Source organism: Capricornis sumatraensis, chromosome 8, assembly GCF_032405125.1.
Source record: "Capricornis sumatraensis isolate serow.1 chromosome 8, serow.2, whole genome shotgun sequence".
Classification (NCBI taxonomy): domain Eukaryota; kingdom Metazoa; phylum Chordata; class Mammalia; order Artiodactyla; family Bovidae; genus Capricornis; species Capricornis sumatraensis.
The window spans coordinates 81,517,377-81,533,285 of record NC_091076.1 but is presented as its reverse complement, the minus strand read 5'-3'; the positions used below and the strand labels follow the sequence as shown (position 1 = coordinate 81,533,285).

Sequence of the window (15,909 nt, the reverse complement as noted above, 5' to 3'; positions counted from 1 at the left end):
CCAGAAGAAGTTCTGAAAGGAAAGGGGAAAGCTGCCTTAGGGGGCCATGTGTCGTTTCATCTGCCCCACCTTCTCTGTTCCTCTACCACTGGCATCCTCCATTCTCTGAGGGCCCAGGAGGAGGAAGCTGCGAGGAACAGATCCTAATGAGTACAGACTGACCAAATGCAGAAGTGGGGTGGGGCAGAGGTGGGGGCAGTGAGAACCCACCTGCTCCCCAAGAGCAGCTAGTGATGTCTGCATTTCCATAGCAAAGAACCAGGGCTCACTCTTTGCTCTATCTTGGCAGAGTCCTCATGCTGACTCAGGGTGAAGGGTTACAGTAAAAGGCAAGAAGTTGAGGGAAGCTGGCTTCTGAAAGGCTGTCAAAGGTCTAAGTTCAAGGTGAAAAGCACAGAAATTTGCATGGGGTGGTAGATACTGCCTTCAGTTCAGTTCAGTTCAGTTCAGTTGCTCAGTCGTGTCCAACTCTTTGCGACCCCATGAACTGCAGCACCTCAGGCCTCCCTGTCCATCACCAACTCCCAGAGTCTACCCAAACCCATGTCCATTGAGTCAGTGATGTCATCCAGCCATCTCATCCTCTGTCGTCCCCTTCTCCTCCTGCCCCCAATCCCTCCCAGCATTAGGGTCTTTTCCAATGAGTCAACTCTTCGCATGAGGTGACCAAAGTACTAGAGTTTCAGCTTCAACATCAGTCCTTCCAATGAACACTCAGGACTGATCTCCTTTAGGATGGACTGGTTGGATCTCCTTGCAGTCCAAGGGACTCTCAAGAGTCTTCTCCAACACCACAGTTCAAAAGCATCAATTCTTCGGCACTCAGCTTTCTTCACAGTCCAACTCTTGCATCCATACATGACCACTTGAAAAACCATAGCCTTGACTAGACAGACCTTTGTTGACAAAGTAATGTCTCTGCTTTCAAATATGCTATCTAGGTTAGTCATAATTTTCCTTCCAAGGAGTAAGCGTCTTTTAATTTCATGGCTGCAGTCACCATCTGCAGTGATTTTGGAGCCCAGAAAAATAAAGTCCGACACTGTTTCCACTGTTTCCCTATCTATTTCCCATGAAGTGATGGGACCAGATGCCATGATCTTAGTTTCCTGAATGTTGAGCTTTAAGCCAACTTTTTCACTCTCCTCTTTCACTTTCATCAGGAGGCTTTTTAGTTCCTCTTCACTTTCTGCCATAAGGGTGATGTCATCTGCATATCTGAGGTTATTGATATTTTTCTCAGCAATCTTGAGTCCAGTTTGTACTTCTTCCAGTCCAGCATTTCTCATGATGTACTCTGCATATAAGTTAAATAAGCAGGGTGACAATATACAGCCTTGACATACTCCTTTTCCTATTTGGAACCAGTCTGTTGTTCCATGTCCAGTTCTAACTGTTGCTTCCTGACCTGCATACAGGTTTCTCAAGAGACAGGTCAGATGGTCTGGTATTCCCATCTCTTTCAGAATTTTCCACAGTTTATTGTGATCCACACAGTCAAAGGCTTTGGCATAGTCAATAAAGCAGAAATAGATGTTTCTCTGGAACTCTTGCTTTTTCCATGATCCAATGGATGTTGGCAATTTGATTTCTGGTTCCTCTGCCTTTTGTAAAACCAGCTTGAACATCTGGAAGTTCATGGTTCACGTATTGCTGAAGCCTGGCTTGGAGAATTTTGAGATATTGCCTTACCAATCCCAATATCCAAGAGACCATAAGCTGGAGACATAAAAACACTCATTAAATACTGGAAGAGAAGTCCCTGATGACACTTCTCTATGGTTTCAAACTCTACAAGCCACCTCTGGTGTCACCATTAAAAACATAAGACAGAATTAGATGGACCACGTCTGTTACCCAGAAGAAATTCTCCTTTAGGGAAGCTGAATGAAGAAATGGAAGTGGACAAGGCAAGGACAAGCTTTGATGCTAACATCCAGCTCTGAGCAGAAGCTGAAAATTCCGGTTTTCCTTACAGAAGCAGAGAAAAGACCTCAGAGCTAAAACCCAGGTCCTCAGAGGAGGAAATCACTCTGTAAACCCAGGAGCATAGTGTCTATCATCCTGACAGTGCAGCCAACAGCATGTCTGTAATCATCTCATGGTGGTGTTCAGTTGCTCAGTCATGTCCGACTCTTTGTGACCCCGTGGACCACAGCATGCCAGGCTTCCCTGTCCCTCGCTATCTCCTGGAGGTTGCCCAAGTTCATGTCCATGGAGGTGGTGATGCCATCCAACCATCTCATCCTCTGTTGCCCTCTTCTCCTTCTGCTTTCAATCTTTCCCAGCATCAGGGTCTTTTCCAATTAGCTCTTCACATCAGGTGGCCAAAGTAATGGAGCTTCAGCATCAGTCCTTCCAATCAACGTTCAGAGTTGACTTCCTTTAGGACTGACTGGTTTTATCTCCTTGCAGTCCAAGGAACTCTCAAGAGTCTTCTCCAACACCACAGTTCAAAAGCATCAATTTTTCGGTGCTCAGCTTTCTTCACAGTCCAACTCTCACATCCATACATGACTACTGGAAAAACCATAGCTTTGACAAGATGGACCTTTGTCAGCAAAGTCATGTCTCTGCTTTTTAATATGCTGTATAGGTTTGTCACAGCTTTTCTTCCAAGGAGCAAGCGTCTTCTAATTTCTTATGTGACTCCCCAGTGTGGGACTACAGAAGAGAAATCTGCACCATTGGAAGCAGGAAAAGGTGACCAAGTCCCCAGATTCAGAAATTCTCTTTTCTTTTTTTGGCTGAGCCATGTGGCTTGCAGGAGCTTAGTTTCCCATCTAGGGATGGAGTCCTGGCACTGAAAGCACCAAGTCCTAACCATTGGACAACCGTGGAATTCCCAGAAAATCTCCTCTTATCACAGACACTATACATCACCCAACCTCCTCTGTGATCTCTGCTCCTACCACCCTCCCTTTTTCCCTTCCACCCCCACCATGCCCGCCTTCATTCTGTTTCCTGAATATGTCACCCTTATTTCCACCCACGGGGCCTTTGCTGTTCCCAGTGTCATGGACAGCTTTGCAAAGTATCTCTGCATAGCTGCTTCCTTCTTATCAGATCAAGTGTCATCTTCTCAAAAAAAAAAAGTCTCTGTTTCACTATTTATGCCACGGCCTGCTTCTCCAGAGCCACTTCCAAACTTACACTGTGGTGTCTTCCTGAAAGGACTTGTGGCTCTGAAATGGCCTGTGTGTGTGTGTGTTCTCTTGTCCAGGGTCCAACTCCCAAATCAGGCCACAGCCTGTCTAAGAGCAAGGCCCCTGTACTCCAGCGCCCAGCTCACAGCAGAAGTAAGAAACACTCAGTGGATGAACACACACACACACTACACACACACACACACACGCCACTGCCTTCCAACTAGGACTGCTGCTCTTCAAAGAAGCAGAAATGGAAGCAAAGAAAACCCATCATACCTCGTTCGTGAAGAGTCCATGTCCAGCACCAGCTTGGCTAAGTGTTTCCTCTGTTTCTGGATATTTGGGATTTCTACCTGTGGGTACAGGAAACAAAGAAAGAAAGAAAACACAGTTGATTTGAAGTCCAATGACAGATTTTTTTTAAAATTTAAAGTTTGAAATATAGTTGAATTTCCAATGTTTCAGGTGTACAGCAAAGTGATTCAATTACATATTTTTTTTTTCAAGTTTGTCTCCATTATAGATGAACTTGAAAAAGATAGATATATATGTATAAAGCTGAATCACTTTGCTGTATAATAGGTTTGTCCCATTATAGGTTATTATAAGATACTGAGTATAGTTCTTTGTGCTAGACAGTAGGTCTTTGTTGGTTGTCTATTTTATACATAGTAGAGTGCGTACATCTATCCCAGTCTCCTGATTTATCCTCCCACCGTCCCAGGGAGCGAACCTGAGCCTCCTGTGTCTCCTGCATCGGCAGGCGGGGTTCTTCACCACTAGAGCCACCTGGCTGCACTACACACATTTCAAGAGCTCAGCAGGCACAGGTGGTTAGTGGTCGCCAAGCAGTGTAGGCTGGAAACATCTCCAGCACCGGGGAGGTTTGTAGGCCCAATTAAGGGGGATGCGAAAAGGGCCAAGGTTCACAGCAAAGAACATCCCCCAACCATTTTATCTCTTACTTGATAAAATTTCACTTGGTTGAAGCTGGCAAAATTGTCACCTACACATTAAGGCTTCAAATGGCATTGAAACATGTATAACGTAAGAAACGAATCGCCAGTCTAGGTTCGATGAAGGATACAGGATGCTTGGGGCTGGTGCACTGGGATGACGCAGAGAGATGGTATGGGGAGGGAGGTGGGAGAGGGGTTCAGGATTGGGAACACATGTACACCCATGGCAGATTCATGTTGATGTATGGCAAAACCAATACAGTATTGTAAAGTAAAATAAAGTAAAAAAAATAATAATAATAAAACAAAAAATAAGGCTTCTTCTTAAAAAGACAGTTTGCTTTAGTGTCCTTTAAAGTAGACAGAGAAGGGCCCTGTCTAAACAGAGACAGCAAGGGGGTTGCACAGAGTCTCTAGGACAGGAGCCCTCATGTCCAAGAATAGGGGATTATGAATAGGGGCTGCTGTTCTTTTTTAAAAAATTTTCAGTTGAAGTACAGTTGATTTACAATGTTGTGTTAATTACTGCTCTACAGCAAGGTGATTCACTTACATACATACATACATATATACATATATATATACACTTTTTTTAAAACTATTCTTGTCCATTACAGTTTATCACAGGAGACTGGATTTAGTTCTCTCACTACAGAGAAGGACCTTGTTGTTTATCCATCCTATATATACTAGCTTGTGTGCTAATCCCGAACTCCCAAGCAACCCCTCCCATATCCCCTCCCCCTGGGCAACCACCAGTCTGCTCTCTGTGTCTGGGAGTCTGTTTCTGTTTCACAGATAGGTTCATTTGTGTCCTATTTGAGATTCCACTGTCATTTCACTCAAGGCTGGAGATGGGTGGAGGGCAGGGAGGAGGATGGGGCGGAGACCCTGCGGGGGATGAAGTGATGCCACCAGCCTTGCAGTTTCACCCTCAAGGATGGCATGGGTGGGAGAAGGGGGCAGCATTCAGCTCAAAGGGCTCCCAGGCTGGGGAACCCCTGCAGTTGGGTAGTAATGATCCCAGGTGAGACACTGTGTCACAGACTGGGTGAGGGGCAGAAACAACCCTGAGGCTGGAGCCAAAGGACCCCAGGGACCACCACTCTGCCCACCCCAATCACATGGGTCCAGCCTCGTGCCCACTTCTGACCTCGGCCAGCAAGAACAGCGGCTCGATCACATCCCTCTCAACTTGCAGTTCGAAATGAATCAGCTCCTGAGCCAGCTTGTCCTCTGTCTCGCCGCAGAGTTTCAGCATCTTCCTGCAACAGAAGGGGAGGAAAACCGTCCTGAGTGCTCTGCAGAGAAAGATGCGACCCATGTCCTAATGCTGTCACCTGCCAGCCAGGTAAACACTCTTGAGAAAAACTTGCTCCATGCAGTTTCGTTTCTGAAACTGTCCATTTCCTAAAGGATGCTGAGTACCTACTATGCGTCTTGGCTAAAAGGGGGTCTGTGGGGAATTAAGAGAAATATAGAGGGGCTTCCCTGGGGTGGTCCAGTGGTTAAGACTTCACCTTCCAATGCAGGGGGCCGGGGTTTGATCCCTAGTTGGGGATCTAAGATCCTGTATGCTGCAACGAAAGATCCTGTGTGCTGCAACCAAGACCTGGTGAGGCCAAATAAATATTTAAAAGAAAAAAAAAAAAAAAAGCAGCAGCAGCTCTCTCCTCTTTCCCTGTTTGCCTAAAGTGAAAGTGAAAGTCACTCAGTTGAGTCCAACTCTTTGTGACCCCATGGACTATACAGTCCATGGAATTCTCCAGGCCAGAATACTGGAGTGGGTAGCCTTTCCCTTCTCCAGAGGATCTTCCCAACCCAGCGATCAAAGCCAGGTCTCCTCCATTGCAGACCGATTCTTTACCAGCTGAGCCACAAGGGAAGTCCAAGAATACTAGAGTGGGTAGCCTATCCCTTCTCCAGCGGATCGTCCCGACCCAGGATTCAAACCAGGGTCTCCTGCACTGCAGGCAGATTCTTTACCAACTGAGCTATGAGGGAAGCCCTAACAGCAGGATATGAATCTGTAAAGGGGTCCCCCTCCCATCTCTACCAGATGCTAATCACCAGAGACACTTCCAGACCCTTAGCAGCTCAGAGACGGCCCCAGTGGGCTCCACATTACAAACTTTACTCTTATCTTCTACTAGTTCCCCATATATTTACCTTCCCACAATTTGCTGCCCTAGAGACTAACATTTCTTTTTCTTTGTCTTGTCCCATCTCTAAAAATCACTGCTCTTTTATTAAAAATGCTACATAGGCCCAAGTTCAAGTCACCCCTTTGAGTTACTCATCATTGAGTTCTCCCATGTGTATGACAAACTTGTATGCTTTTTCTCTTATTCATCTGTCCTCTGTCCATTTTATTTGCAGGGCCTGTGAAAGAGCCTAGGGTGAGAAGAGGGAAAAGGACTTCATCCTCTCCAGCACTTTCACGCTGTTGTTGCTGTTGTTCAGTCACTAAGCCACGTCTGACTCTGCAACCCCACGGACTAGAACACTCCAGGCTTCCCCGTCCTTCACTACCTCCAGGAATTTGCTCAAACCCATGTCCATCGAGTCGGTGATGCCATCCAATCATCTTATCCTCTGTCGCCCCCTTCTCCTCCTGCCCTCAATCTTTCCCAGCATACTTTTTTTTTTTTAATGCTTTCTTGCTATTTGCATGTCATTCTTTTCTTCTGGACATAATCTACCTCACACAACCTTAACTAGTTTTTCAGTGAGAACATGCAAATAGTAATTCCTCTAAATCTGTGCCTGAAGATATCCTATTTTCCTCTTATTCCTTAAGATTTTTTAAAAAATATTTGCTTATTTGGCTGTCAGGTCTTAGCTGTGGCGCACGCTGGCTCAGTAGCTGCAACACGTGGGCTTTGCTCGCCCATGCCATGTGGGATCTCAGTTCCCTAGCCAGGGGTGGAACTCACTGTTCCCTGCATTACAAGGAGGATTCTTAACCACTGGACCACCAGGGATGTCCCGCCCCCTTATTCTTGAATGACAGTTTAGTACATCACTGAATCTAGATTTCTCACACATTTCACTCACTACTTGAAGATATTCCTCCCTTATTTCCTGGCATTTATTTTGGCTCATAAACAGTCAGCAGTCTAAGTGCCCTTGTATACATACTTGGTGACTGAACAACAACAAGCTTTCTCTGCTCGACTTTAAATCTCTCTTTTGTGTCAATGGTGTGTAGTTGTTTTACAGTGGCGTGTCCAGTGATGGATTTCTTTTTGTGGCTCTCTGTCAGGACTTTTTGTGCTCCTTAAATCTGAAGACTCATGCTTTTCTTCATATCTAGAAAAGGAAAATTCAACCATAAACTTATCCTTCTATTTTCTTCTTCAGGAGCAACTAGTACACGTTAGCGCTCTGCATTTATAACCTGCCACTTGAGTTTCTCCACTTAACGTTGCCTGTGTCCTTAGTGCTTCTATTGGGTCAGCCAAGACTCTCATTCAGGATTTTCTATAAGCTCTTACAGGAAAACCCAAAGGAACTGCACTTTATTCTGGTCATTCTTGTGGCGACTCCAGATATGTTTTCAAGGTCACCAGTTTCCATATCTGTGTGCAACGTCCAGTTTCTCTCAAGTAAGTTTTTAAAGTATATCGAGTTGACTCTTTGGAAAAGACTCTGATGCTGGGAGGGGTTGGGGGCAGGAAGAGAAGGGGACAACAGAGGATGAGTTGGCTGGATGGCATCACCGACTCGATGGACATGAGTTTGAGTGAACTCCGGGAGTTGGTGATGGACAGGGAGGCCTGGCGTGCTGCAATTCATGGAGTCGCCAAGAGTCGGACACGATTGAGTGACTGAACTGAACTGAAATATAATTTGAATTTTTTTAAGTTCTATTTGGTTTTCTTTGATTCTGCCTCTTCTTTTTTCCCCTTGTATTGATTTTTTTTTGTCAAGAATTTTTTTGTGTTTATTAGATTTTAAAATTTCACTTTAAACGTAATTACTGTCCATTTCCTTTCATGCCGTCCTAGTGTTTTTAGCTCTTAGGGTCCGATTCTCCCCTCAGCTGTGCCTGCTGGCCCTCTCTCATGATGCTTCTATTTCTAGTTTGTTTTTATTGTGAGCTCAAAATCAGCAAGGGTTGTTCTTCTGGGAATCCTATAAGTTCTGACATCTGACACAGAGAGATTTTATATTTGCTTCTGCTGGGACCCGAGGGATTTTGAGTGCCCTTCAACCATTTTTTTATTTTGACCACACCTCATGGCATGTGGGGTCTTGGTTCCCCAACTGGGGATCAAACCTACGCCCCCTGCAGTGGAAGCACGGAGTCCTAACCACTGGACCGCCAGGGAAGTCCCTATAGTTTTATATTTGTTTCTCCCCTTGGGAGCTGCCTCCTGCCCAGATACTATGACTCCAAGGCCGGGGGGCTCAATTTCTCACTGGCCACCGTTCCTTCTTCCCCATCCAGCCCCCAGCCAGGCTTCAGTGTCCTCAGCGCCTTGCTGAGATGTGCTCGTCCCCTCGTTAAGGACGAGGACTTTCCCAGATTTGGCACGAACCCATGCGTGGTATCTCCTTACCCAAGAAGTGTGTCATCTCCCAGGATAGCTGACCCTTCCATCAGACACTGAGCCAGTGTTGTCAAAGGCAATTTTTTCTGAAAAGGAAAAAAGAATGTGGTAATGAAAATGACTTCAACAGTCACCCACTTATATGAAAATAGTGAGAAGTCAAATACTTGCCTAGATACTCTGTTAGCTAAGAAACAAATGGACTTTAAAATATGTATAAAACCTAAAAATTCAGAGGATACAAAGGTGGGTTAGACTCAGAGATGTCAAAATTCAGAAAATTAAAACAAAATTTGCTAATTTGGAAAATAAGGCTAAGGTTTACGTGCTGCATTTTAAAATCTAGTAGGATAGCCACAGGGAAAAAAAGAGAAGATTTCAAAATTATGCTAAAGACTTGAGCCATGCTTTAGTTAGAAATCAAACTCTTTCTTAAGAAGTACATTAGCCCTAATTTATAAACAAGGCAGCTCATGGTCAAGAGAGAAAATGTTCACCTAGAATTACAATGCAAACAAAGCAATCATCAATATATAACAGACTCCAAAGAAGATAAAAAATGGCCAATAAGCACATGAAAAGATGCTCAACATCATCAGTCATTAAGGAGACCAAACGAAATCTGCAATGAGATACCACCTCACCCCCACTAGGATGGCTATCATAATATTAATAATATATATTTTTGGATACATAAAATAAATATTGGTGAGCATGTGGAGAAATTGCAACCTTCATGCTTTGCCAGAAGAGATGTAAGACAGTCCAGCACTGGGGGAAAGTTTGGCAGTATTTCAATAAGTTAAACAAAATTACCATATGGCCCGGCAATTCCACTCTTGGGTATGTACCCAAAATACTCTGAAACAGATGGCTGAATAAAAACACGCATGACGTGAAGAGCGGCCCAATGCACAATAGCCAAAAGGTAGAAACAGCACCAATGTCCATCAACGGGTGAGTAAAGAAACACAGCGCAGTCCATCCACGCAAAGGAACTAATACACAGCCGTAAAAAGAGAAGAAGTCCTGACACAGGCTACAGTGTGGATGAACCCTGAAGGCATCGCCAGACAAAATGGGCACATGGTGTATGATTCTACTTATATAAGATCTCCACAGTAAACAAATCCATGGGGACGGGAGCTAGATTTGTGGTTAAGAGATGAGGGGGAAACTCCAATACTTTGGCCACTTAATGTAAAGAACTGACTCATTTGAAAAGACCCTGATGCTGGAAGAGATTGAAGGGAGGAAGAGAAGGGGACAACAGAGGATGAGATGGTTGGATGGCATCACCGACTCAATGGACATGAGTTTGAGTAAACTCCGGGAGTTGGTGATGGACAGGGAGGCCTGGCGTGCTGCAGTCCATGGGGCTGCAAAGAGTCGGACACGACTGAGCGACTGAACTGAACTGAAGGGCTGCGGGGGAGGGGGATTAATTGATGAGTATGGGGTTTCCTTTCGGGGAGACAGAAATGCTCTGGAAGTAGATTATGGTAGTAGCTGCACAATACTGTCCCTGCACTAAATGGCACTGAATTGTACTCCTTAAAATAGTTAAAATGGCAAGTTTTATGCTATGTGGGAAGTGAGGAGGAGAGAGGAGGAGGGAGGCCAAAGGCAGAACAATCTATGATCATAGAATGATACATCTTCCCTCTTACTAAGTGTGGACAAGCCCTGCTCCTCCTAAGCCTAAACCACCCAGCACATGCTGAGAATAACAAAGTGAGAACAAAGGATCTCCTTAGGTCCTCCGGTCTACACCCCACACAGACCCCTCCCATCCCACAGCCTTTGCCTCAGGACCCAGAGGCCCTCAGCTGTCACTCACTGCCTCCCCACCCGGGTACCACAGCTGTGATGACTGAGACCAGACTCTGCTTTCAGGGAGCTTACATCCCAGGGCACGGAGACAAACACGAAACACAGATGTTATGAAGGAGACTGTTTCGAGAGTTGGAAGGGCTGTGTGGGCAACAGAAAGCAGGACAACAGGCAAAGTGGGCAGCTGTGGCGAGGGAGCAGTGATGAGAAAAGACCCTCCCCACAGAGAGGGTACCTTTAGGAAGCACCCTGAAGGGAGAGAGAGTCAGCCAAGCCTCCAGATGGCCTGGGACAGAACATTCCAGGCAGAGGAATGGCAGGTGCAAAGGTCTGGGGGTAGGATACCAGGCCAGCTCAGCATCCATCCCCGGGAGACCAGCACGACTGGAGCTCAGTGAGTGAACGGGGAGCAGTCAGGGAGGAGGTAGAGGCTAGATTGAGCAGGTCCTCATTAGCCAGAGGTAGGCCCTGGAGCTGGATTCTCGGACTTGGGGACCACTGGGGGCTTGTTTAAGAACAGAATGATCTGTTTAAAATAACTCAATCCTGAAACACCAAACTGGATGACGTGAGAGAGGAACCAAGATGAGGGTGGATTTTTAGGAATCCGGTTTGAACATCCCCAGGAGAGCGGCAGGCTCCAGGTTATCTCCAGGGGAAAATTGCAGGAGACAGATCAACCCCAAGAATGGGATGGAGTTCCTGGGGCTCCAGAAGGAGGAGAGACGAGGACACCTGAGAGATTATTGCTCTCCGGCCCAGGAAAACCCAGGACACCCTGGATGGGTCCAAGTCACAGTCCCCTCACTGCCCTCAGAGAGGACGTCTACCTTCCGTGAATGGGGTGCCTACCTACCTAGGTACCACTTCCCGGGTAGATGCCTTTCACTCGAGGAATAATCCTGCTACCCCACCATTTCACATGAAATGAGACATTCTTCCAGGTAAAAATGAGACCAGGCAACCAAGAAATCATACATCCAAACTGAAACACCACTTTCTAGCTGTCCTACGAAGCTAGTAGGTCCAGGTTCCCAGAGATGTAATTAAAGGCACAGGAACAGTACCTTCAGAGAGAATCTGCTCCTACCCTCACAGTTCAAAAGAAGTTACTTAACGCATGTTTTAGAGAAACATCCAAAATGGTTAAAAAAGAAAAGCAGACCATCCTTAACCCCCAGCCACTTGGTTCCTGCCCCCAGAATCATGGCAGTGGCCAGTTTCCTGTGTCTCCTTCCATAAGTATTCTAGAAGGTCCAATTATATATGTGAGAGTGTGTCTGTGTTTAACAGACACATCTTCCCCCTCACACTGTCAGCACACGATCTACCTAACCCTACACTTCGTTTCCCTTTTCACAGAGATATCATTCATGTCATTTCCTATCAAGACATAGAGAGAACTGCCTCATCCTGGTTGTTTTTTTTTAATGGCTACACAGATCAGTGAATGATGATGACAACATTTAAACAAGTCCTGTACCGATGGTGTAATAGTCACAAGACAGGGTCTGTGCCTGTGGACCGAGTGATGCTCGTAAGAAAGGATTTGCTGTGGAGGAGACACTGAGGGCCTTGTGGGCACGTGGATTTTAAGGGCATTGGTGTTGAAGGGGTAAAACCTCAATTAGTGAGTTTTTGCTTGTGTAGATGTTGTCAGAGTCCAGAAACTAAGAGAAGAAAAGAATCAAGAAATTAAAAGGAAGCTACCGAAAGAAAAAAAGGAAGGAAGAAATGGGTTATACCTTCATGTCAAAAATGAGAGTGATAATCTATAATCAAAGGCAGGTGAATAGAAGAAGTTAATGGACTACAACCCACAACAGATTCCAAATTATTTCCTTATTCCTAAAGAAATTTTCTAAGACAAAAGGAAAAGCTGAGGGCTTGGTAGACACAGGGTACCGTGCTGATTAATTTTACCCTAATGCCAACCTGTTCCTGAGATATTACTTGCTCTCTTACCCATCCTCGGCTCACCCTCACTTCACTTAGAAGGATATTGAGACTTTGAAGGATCCAACTGCCCACATGTCTAGAAAAGCCACCATTCTCTGGTGGACAAAGATCCAGGCTGAAAGAACCACTAAGTATTCCAGGGACTACTGTGTTAGTTGCTCAGCTGTGTCCAACTCTTCGTGACTCCATGGACTATAGCCCACCAGGCTCCTCTGTCCATGGAATTGTCCAGGCAAGGATACTGGAGTGGGCTGTCAATCCTTTCTCCAGGGGAGCTTCCCCACCCAGGGATCAAAACTGCCTCTTCTCTGTCTCCTGCATTGTAGGTGGAATCTTTACCACCTGGTCCCTGAGCCACCAGGGACCATTAGTGCCCAGGTAAAGAGATCCTAGCAAGCTTCATCCTGACCAGTGGCTTTCCAGGTCAAAGGGAAGCTATTAGAATACACCTCCTCCTGATTCTGGAGTGCCGAGAGATGCTTAAGAGTTAAAGAAGGGGACACAGAATGTTCCAGGGTTTGCAAGCAGTCGATCTGACTTGTCTGAAATGACTGTTCTCTCCAAAATTATCTTGGGCAGAAGCAGCACAATTTGTAGGATGACTCAGAGACAAAAAGTCTCATTCTAATATCCACTCTGCTTCCCAAACATACACACACACGCTCACACACAGCCCCATCTCTGAGAACTGCTGTCTACTATCCTCTAATCCAGGCACACTTGTTCCCTGGGGCTCAGCAGTTCTCAGTGGTGATTCTGGACCAACGACGGGGCCATAATAACAGCAGCTTCTGTTTCTTTACTATGTACTTAAGTCAAGCACCATGCTAAGCATTTACGTGAATGATCTCACAGAATTCTCAAGCAACCCTACTAGGTAGGGATTCACTGTTACTACCATCTTCCAAGTGAAGAAACCAAGGCTTATAGAGGTAACTGACTTGCTCTCTGTCAGGCAAAATTTGGAAACAGCAGAGCTGGGCTTCAAGCTCAGAGAGTCATATCCCAGCACTTAAACTCAGAACCATCAACCTAAATTGGTTCTGTAAAGAACAGCAGAGATTTGGGACCTCCCTGGTGGTCCAGTGGTTAAGAATCCGCCTTCCATTGCAGGGCGTGTAGGTTTGATCCTTGATCAGGGAACTGAGATCCCACATGCCTTGGAGCCAAAACACCAAAACATAAAACAGAAGCAATACTGTAACAAATTAAATAAAGATTTTAAAAGAAAAGAATAGGAAAGATTCAAATTGGCTCGATGCGTCGGGCAACTCCTGTGCCTAAAATACTCACGGGCCATCCGGTCGTGACACATCTATTTTCAGCGCTGCCTTCACGTGGCAGGCCCCATTAGAGGCATTAAGGATGCAGCCGTGATGGAAGATGAGGTCCCTGCTCCCACGGAGCTCACATACCAGGACTGGGAAGGGACGCGGGAGAAGAGGAAGGAGCACAGCGATTTCAGAGAACGACACGCGCTAGGAAGAGCGTGGAATCGGGGGCGTGACTGGGGGAAGGAGCAGACACACCAGATGGTGAGAGACGCTGCACCGAGAAGGCGGCATCTGAGCTGAGAATCAGACGGTAAGATGTTGCTGGCCTGGCTAGCCGCAGTAGCCAGGACGTGGAAGCAATCTAAAAGTCCATCAATAGATGATGGATCAGGACGTGGTTCATATATACAAAGGAATACCAATCAGCCATAAAGAGGAAAATAACAACATTTGCAGCACCATGGATGGACCTAGAGTTTATCACTTAAGTGAAGTCAGACAGGGGAAGACAAATACCATATGCTATCACTTACATGTGGAATCTAAAAGAGGACACAAATGAGCCCACAGGAAATAAAAACAGACTTGCGGACACAGAGAACACACCGGTGGTTGACAAGGGGGATGACTGTCAGGCTCCCCTTGCCGAAATCCCCAATACACACTGAGCTACATCCACAGACACTCTGCAAAGCGGTAAACATTTTCTTTGTACCACACATCAGTGGTTCCTGCTGGGAAAGTTAAGAAAGAAGAAAGCAGGGTTGGGAGGAGAAAATGGAATGATCGATGGAGCAAGCAGAGTGGTCTGGTCTTGCAGTGTGAGCTGGGAGGACATGTCAGAACAGCCAAGAGAGGCGAGGCCAACAGAGTTGTGGGGCTCAGGGAGACCACCAGGAAGAGACGTTAACAAGAACTCCTGGTCAGAGAAAATCAGACAGACACCAGACATATTGATCATCAACTCAAGGAGGAAAGAAACCCCCTAGACTGCCCCTCCCCTGGAACAAAGCCAAGTGAACACTTAAGAATATCTTTTCGGGGGGCTTCCCAGGTGGCTCAGTGGTAAAGAATCTGTCTGCTAATGCAGGAGAGGCAGGAGACGCAGGTTAGACTCCTGGGTTGGGAAGATCCCCTGGAGTAGGAAATGGCAACCCAGTATTCTTGCCTGGGAAACCCCAAGGACAGAGGAGCCTGGCGGGTGACAGTCCATGAGGTCTCAAACAGCAACTGAGCACAGTAGACAAACAGAAAATAAACTAGTATTAGTAAGATTTTCTTTTGAAAAAAGGAAGAATATCTGTTCATCTCTGCTGAATCTGAGGGAGGTGGGGGTCAAGAGGGAAGTGAGCCTTCAGGATCATCCACCCCAAGGACTGTCCAGTGGAGCTGCATGATGCAATGCCTTCAGCACTAGTGCAGGTTTTGGACAGAGACCCTGGAGCCCAGTTATGCATCAAGTTATCTTTACTGTATTACTACAGCAAAAATGGTCTTTATAAGAGCCTTTATAGATCCCTTGTGACTCCCAAAACCACAGTGTAATTTTTTTTCCCATGTGATCTTAACATACTATGGAGGCAAATGGAATCTGTAGATGAGCAGCAGGGGAAAGGGAAAGGTGGCAGCCTCCGTAGCAGTGGGATCTAAGCCCATCCTGCTCTCCTCGGGGGCCGCCCCAGTCTGGGGAGAACAAGGATGGGGACCACATCTTAGTGAGGGCGGAGGTGGTTCAGGCAGGGCTACGAGTCTCAAACACTGGCCGGGTGGTCAGCAGGCAAATTCCACCTCCCCTGGGGCCAGGAGGGCACTTACGGAGCGCTTGTCAGCCTCGGCCCCTTGCTGGCCCTGCAGACATGCTGTGAGCTTCTTGTGTGTGCTGTGGGAGACCTGCTTCACCAGCTCCAGCCGCTTCTCTACCTGCAGACAGAGCAGGGGGCGGGACCCATGGGTGAGGCAAGGTCAGAAGTGGGGTCATTGGTCTGGATCATCCAAGGACAAGACTGACCCCTGTTTCTGCAGAGACAGCATCCAATGCGGGAGAGAAAAGGAGGGGATCACAGACTCGGAGACACTTTGCTAACCATGTGGTGAAATGCCTTCCCATGTCCCCTGAAAAGTCCCACTGAGGCTGCTGTGCACCATGCAGGGTGCTACTGTAAAGAGAAAAAGCTGCATC

The 15,909-nt window shown here is 46.4% G+C and overlaps 1 protein-coding gene across 6 annotated transcripts in view; it reads right to left on the bottom strand.

Annotated features, from left to right (window-relative positions):
• The window catches only part of ARHGAP44 (Rho GTPase activating protein 44), a 116,642-nt gene that overhangs the window by 35,692 nt on the left and 65,041 nt on the right, over positions 1-15,909 (bottom strand). For 5 of the 6 annotated variants that reach the window (XM_068978879.1, XM_068978878.1, XM_068978882.1 and 2 more), the window contains exons 3-6: positions 15,546-15,650; positions 8,674-8,750; positions 5,262-5,373; positions 3,426-3,502 (exon numbers count right to left, since the gene is read on the bottom strand). In XM_068978879.1, the coding sequence (XP_068834980.1) occupies positions 3,426-3,502; positions 5,262-5,373; positions 8,674-8,750; positions 15,546-15,650 (371 nt within the window). Of the gene's footprint in view, positions 1-3,425; positions 3,503-5,261; positions 5,374-7,249; positions 7,421-8,673; positions 8,751-15,545; positions 15,651-15,909 lie in introns of those variants that run through there. The other variant, XM_068978884.1, reaches the window with a different exon arrangement.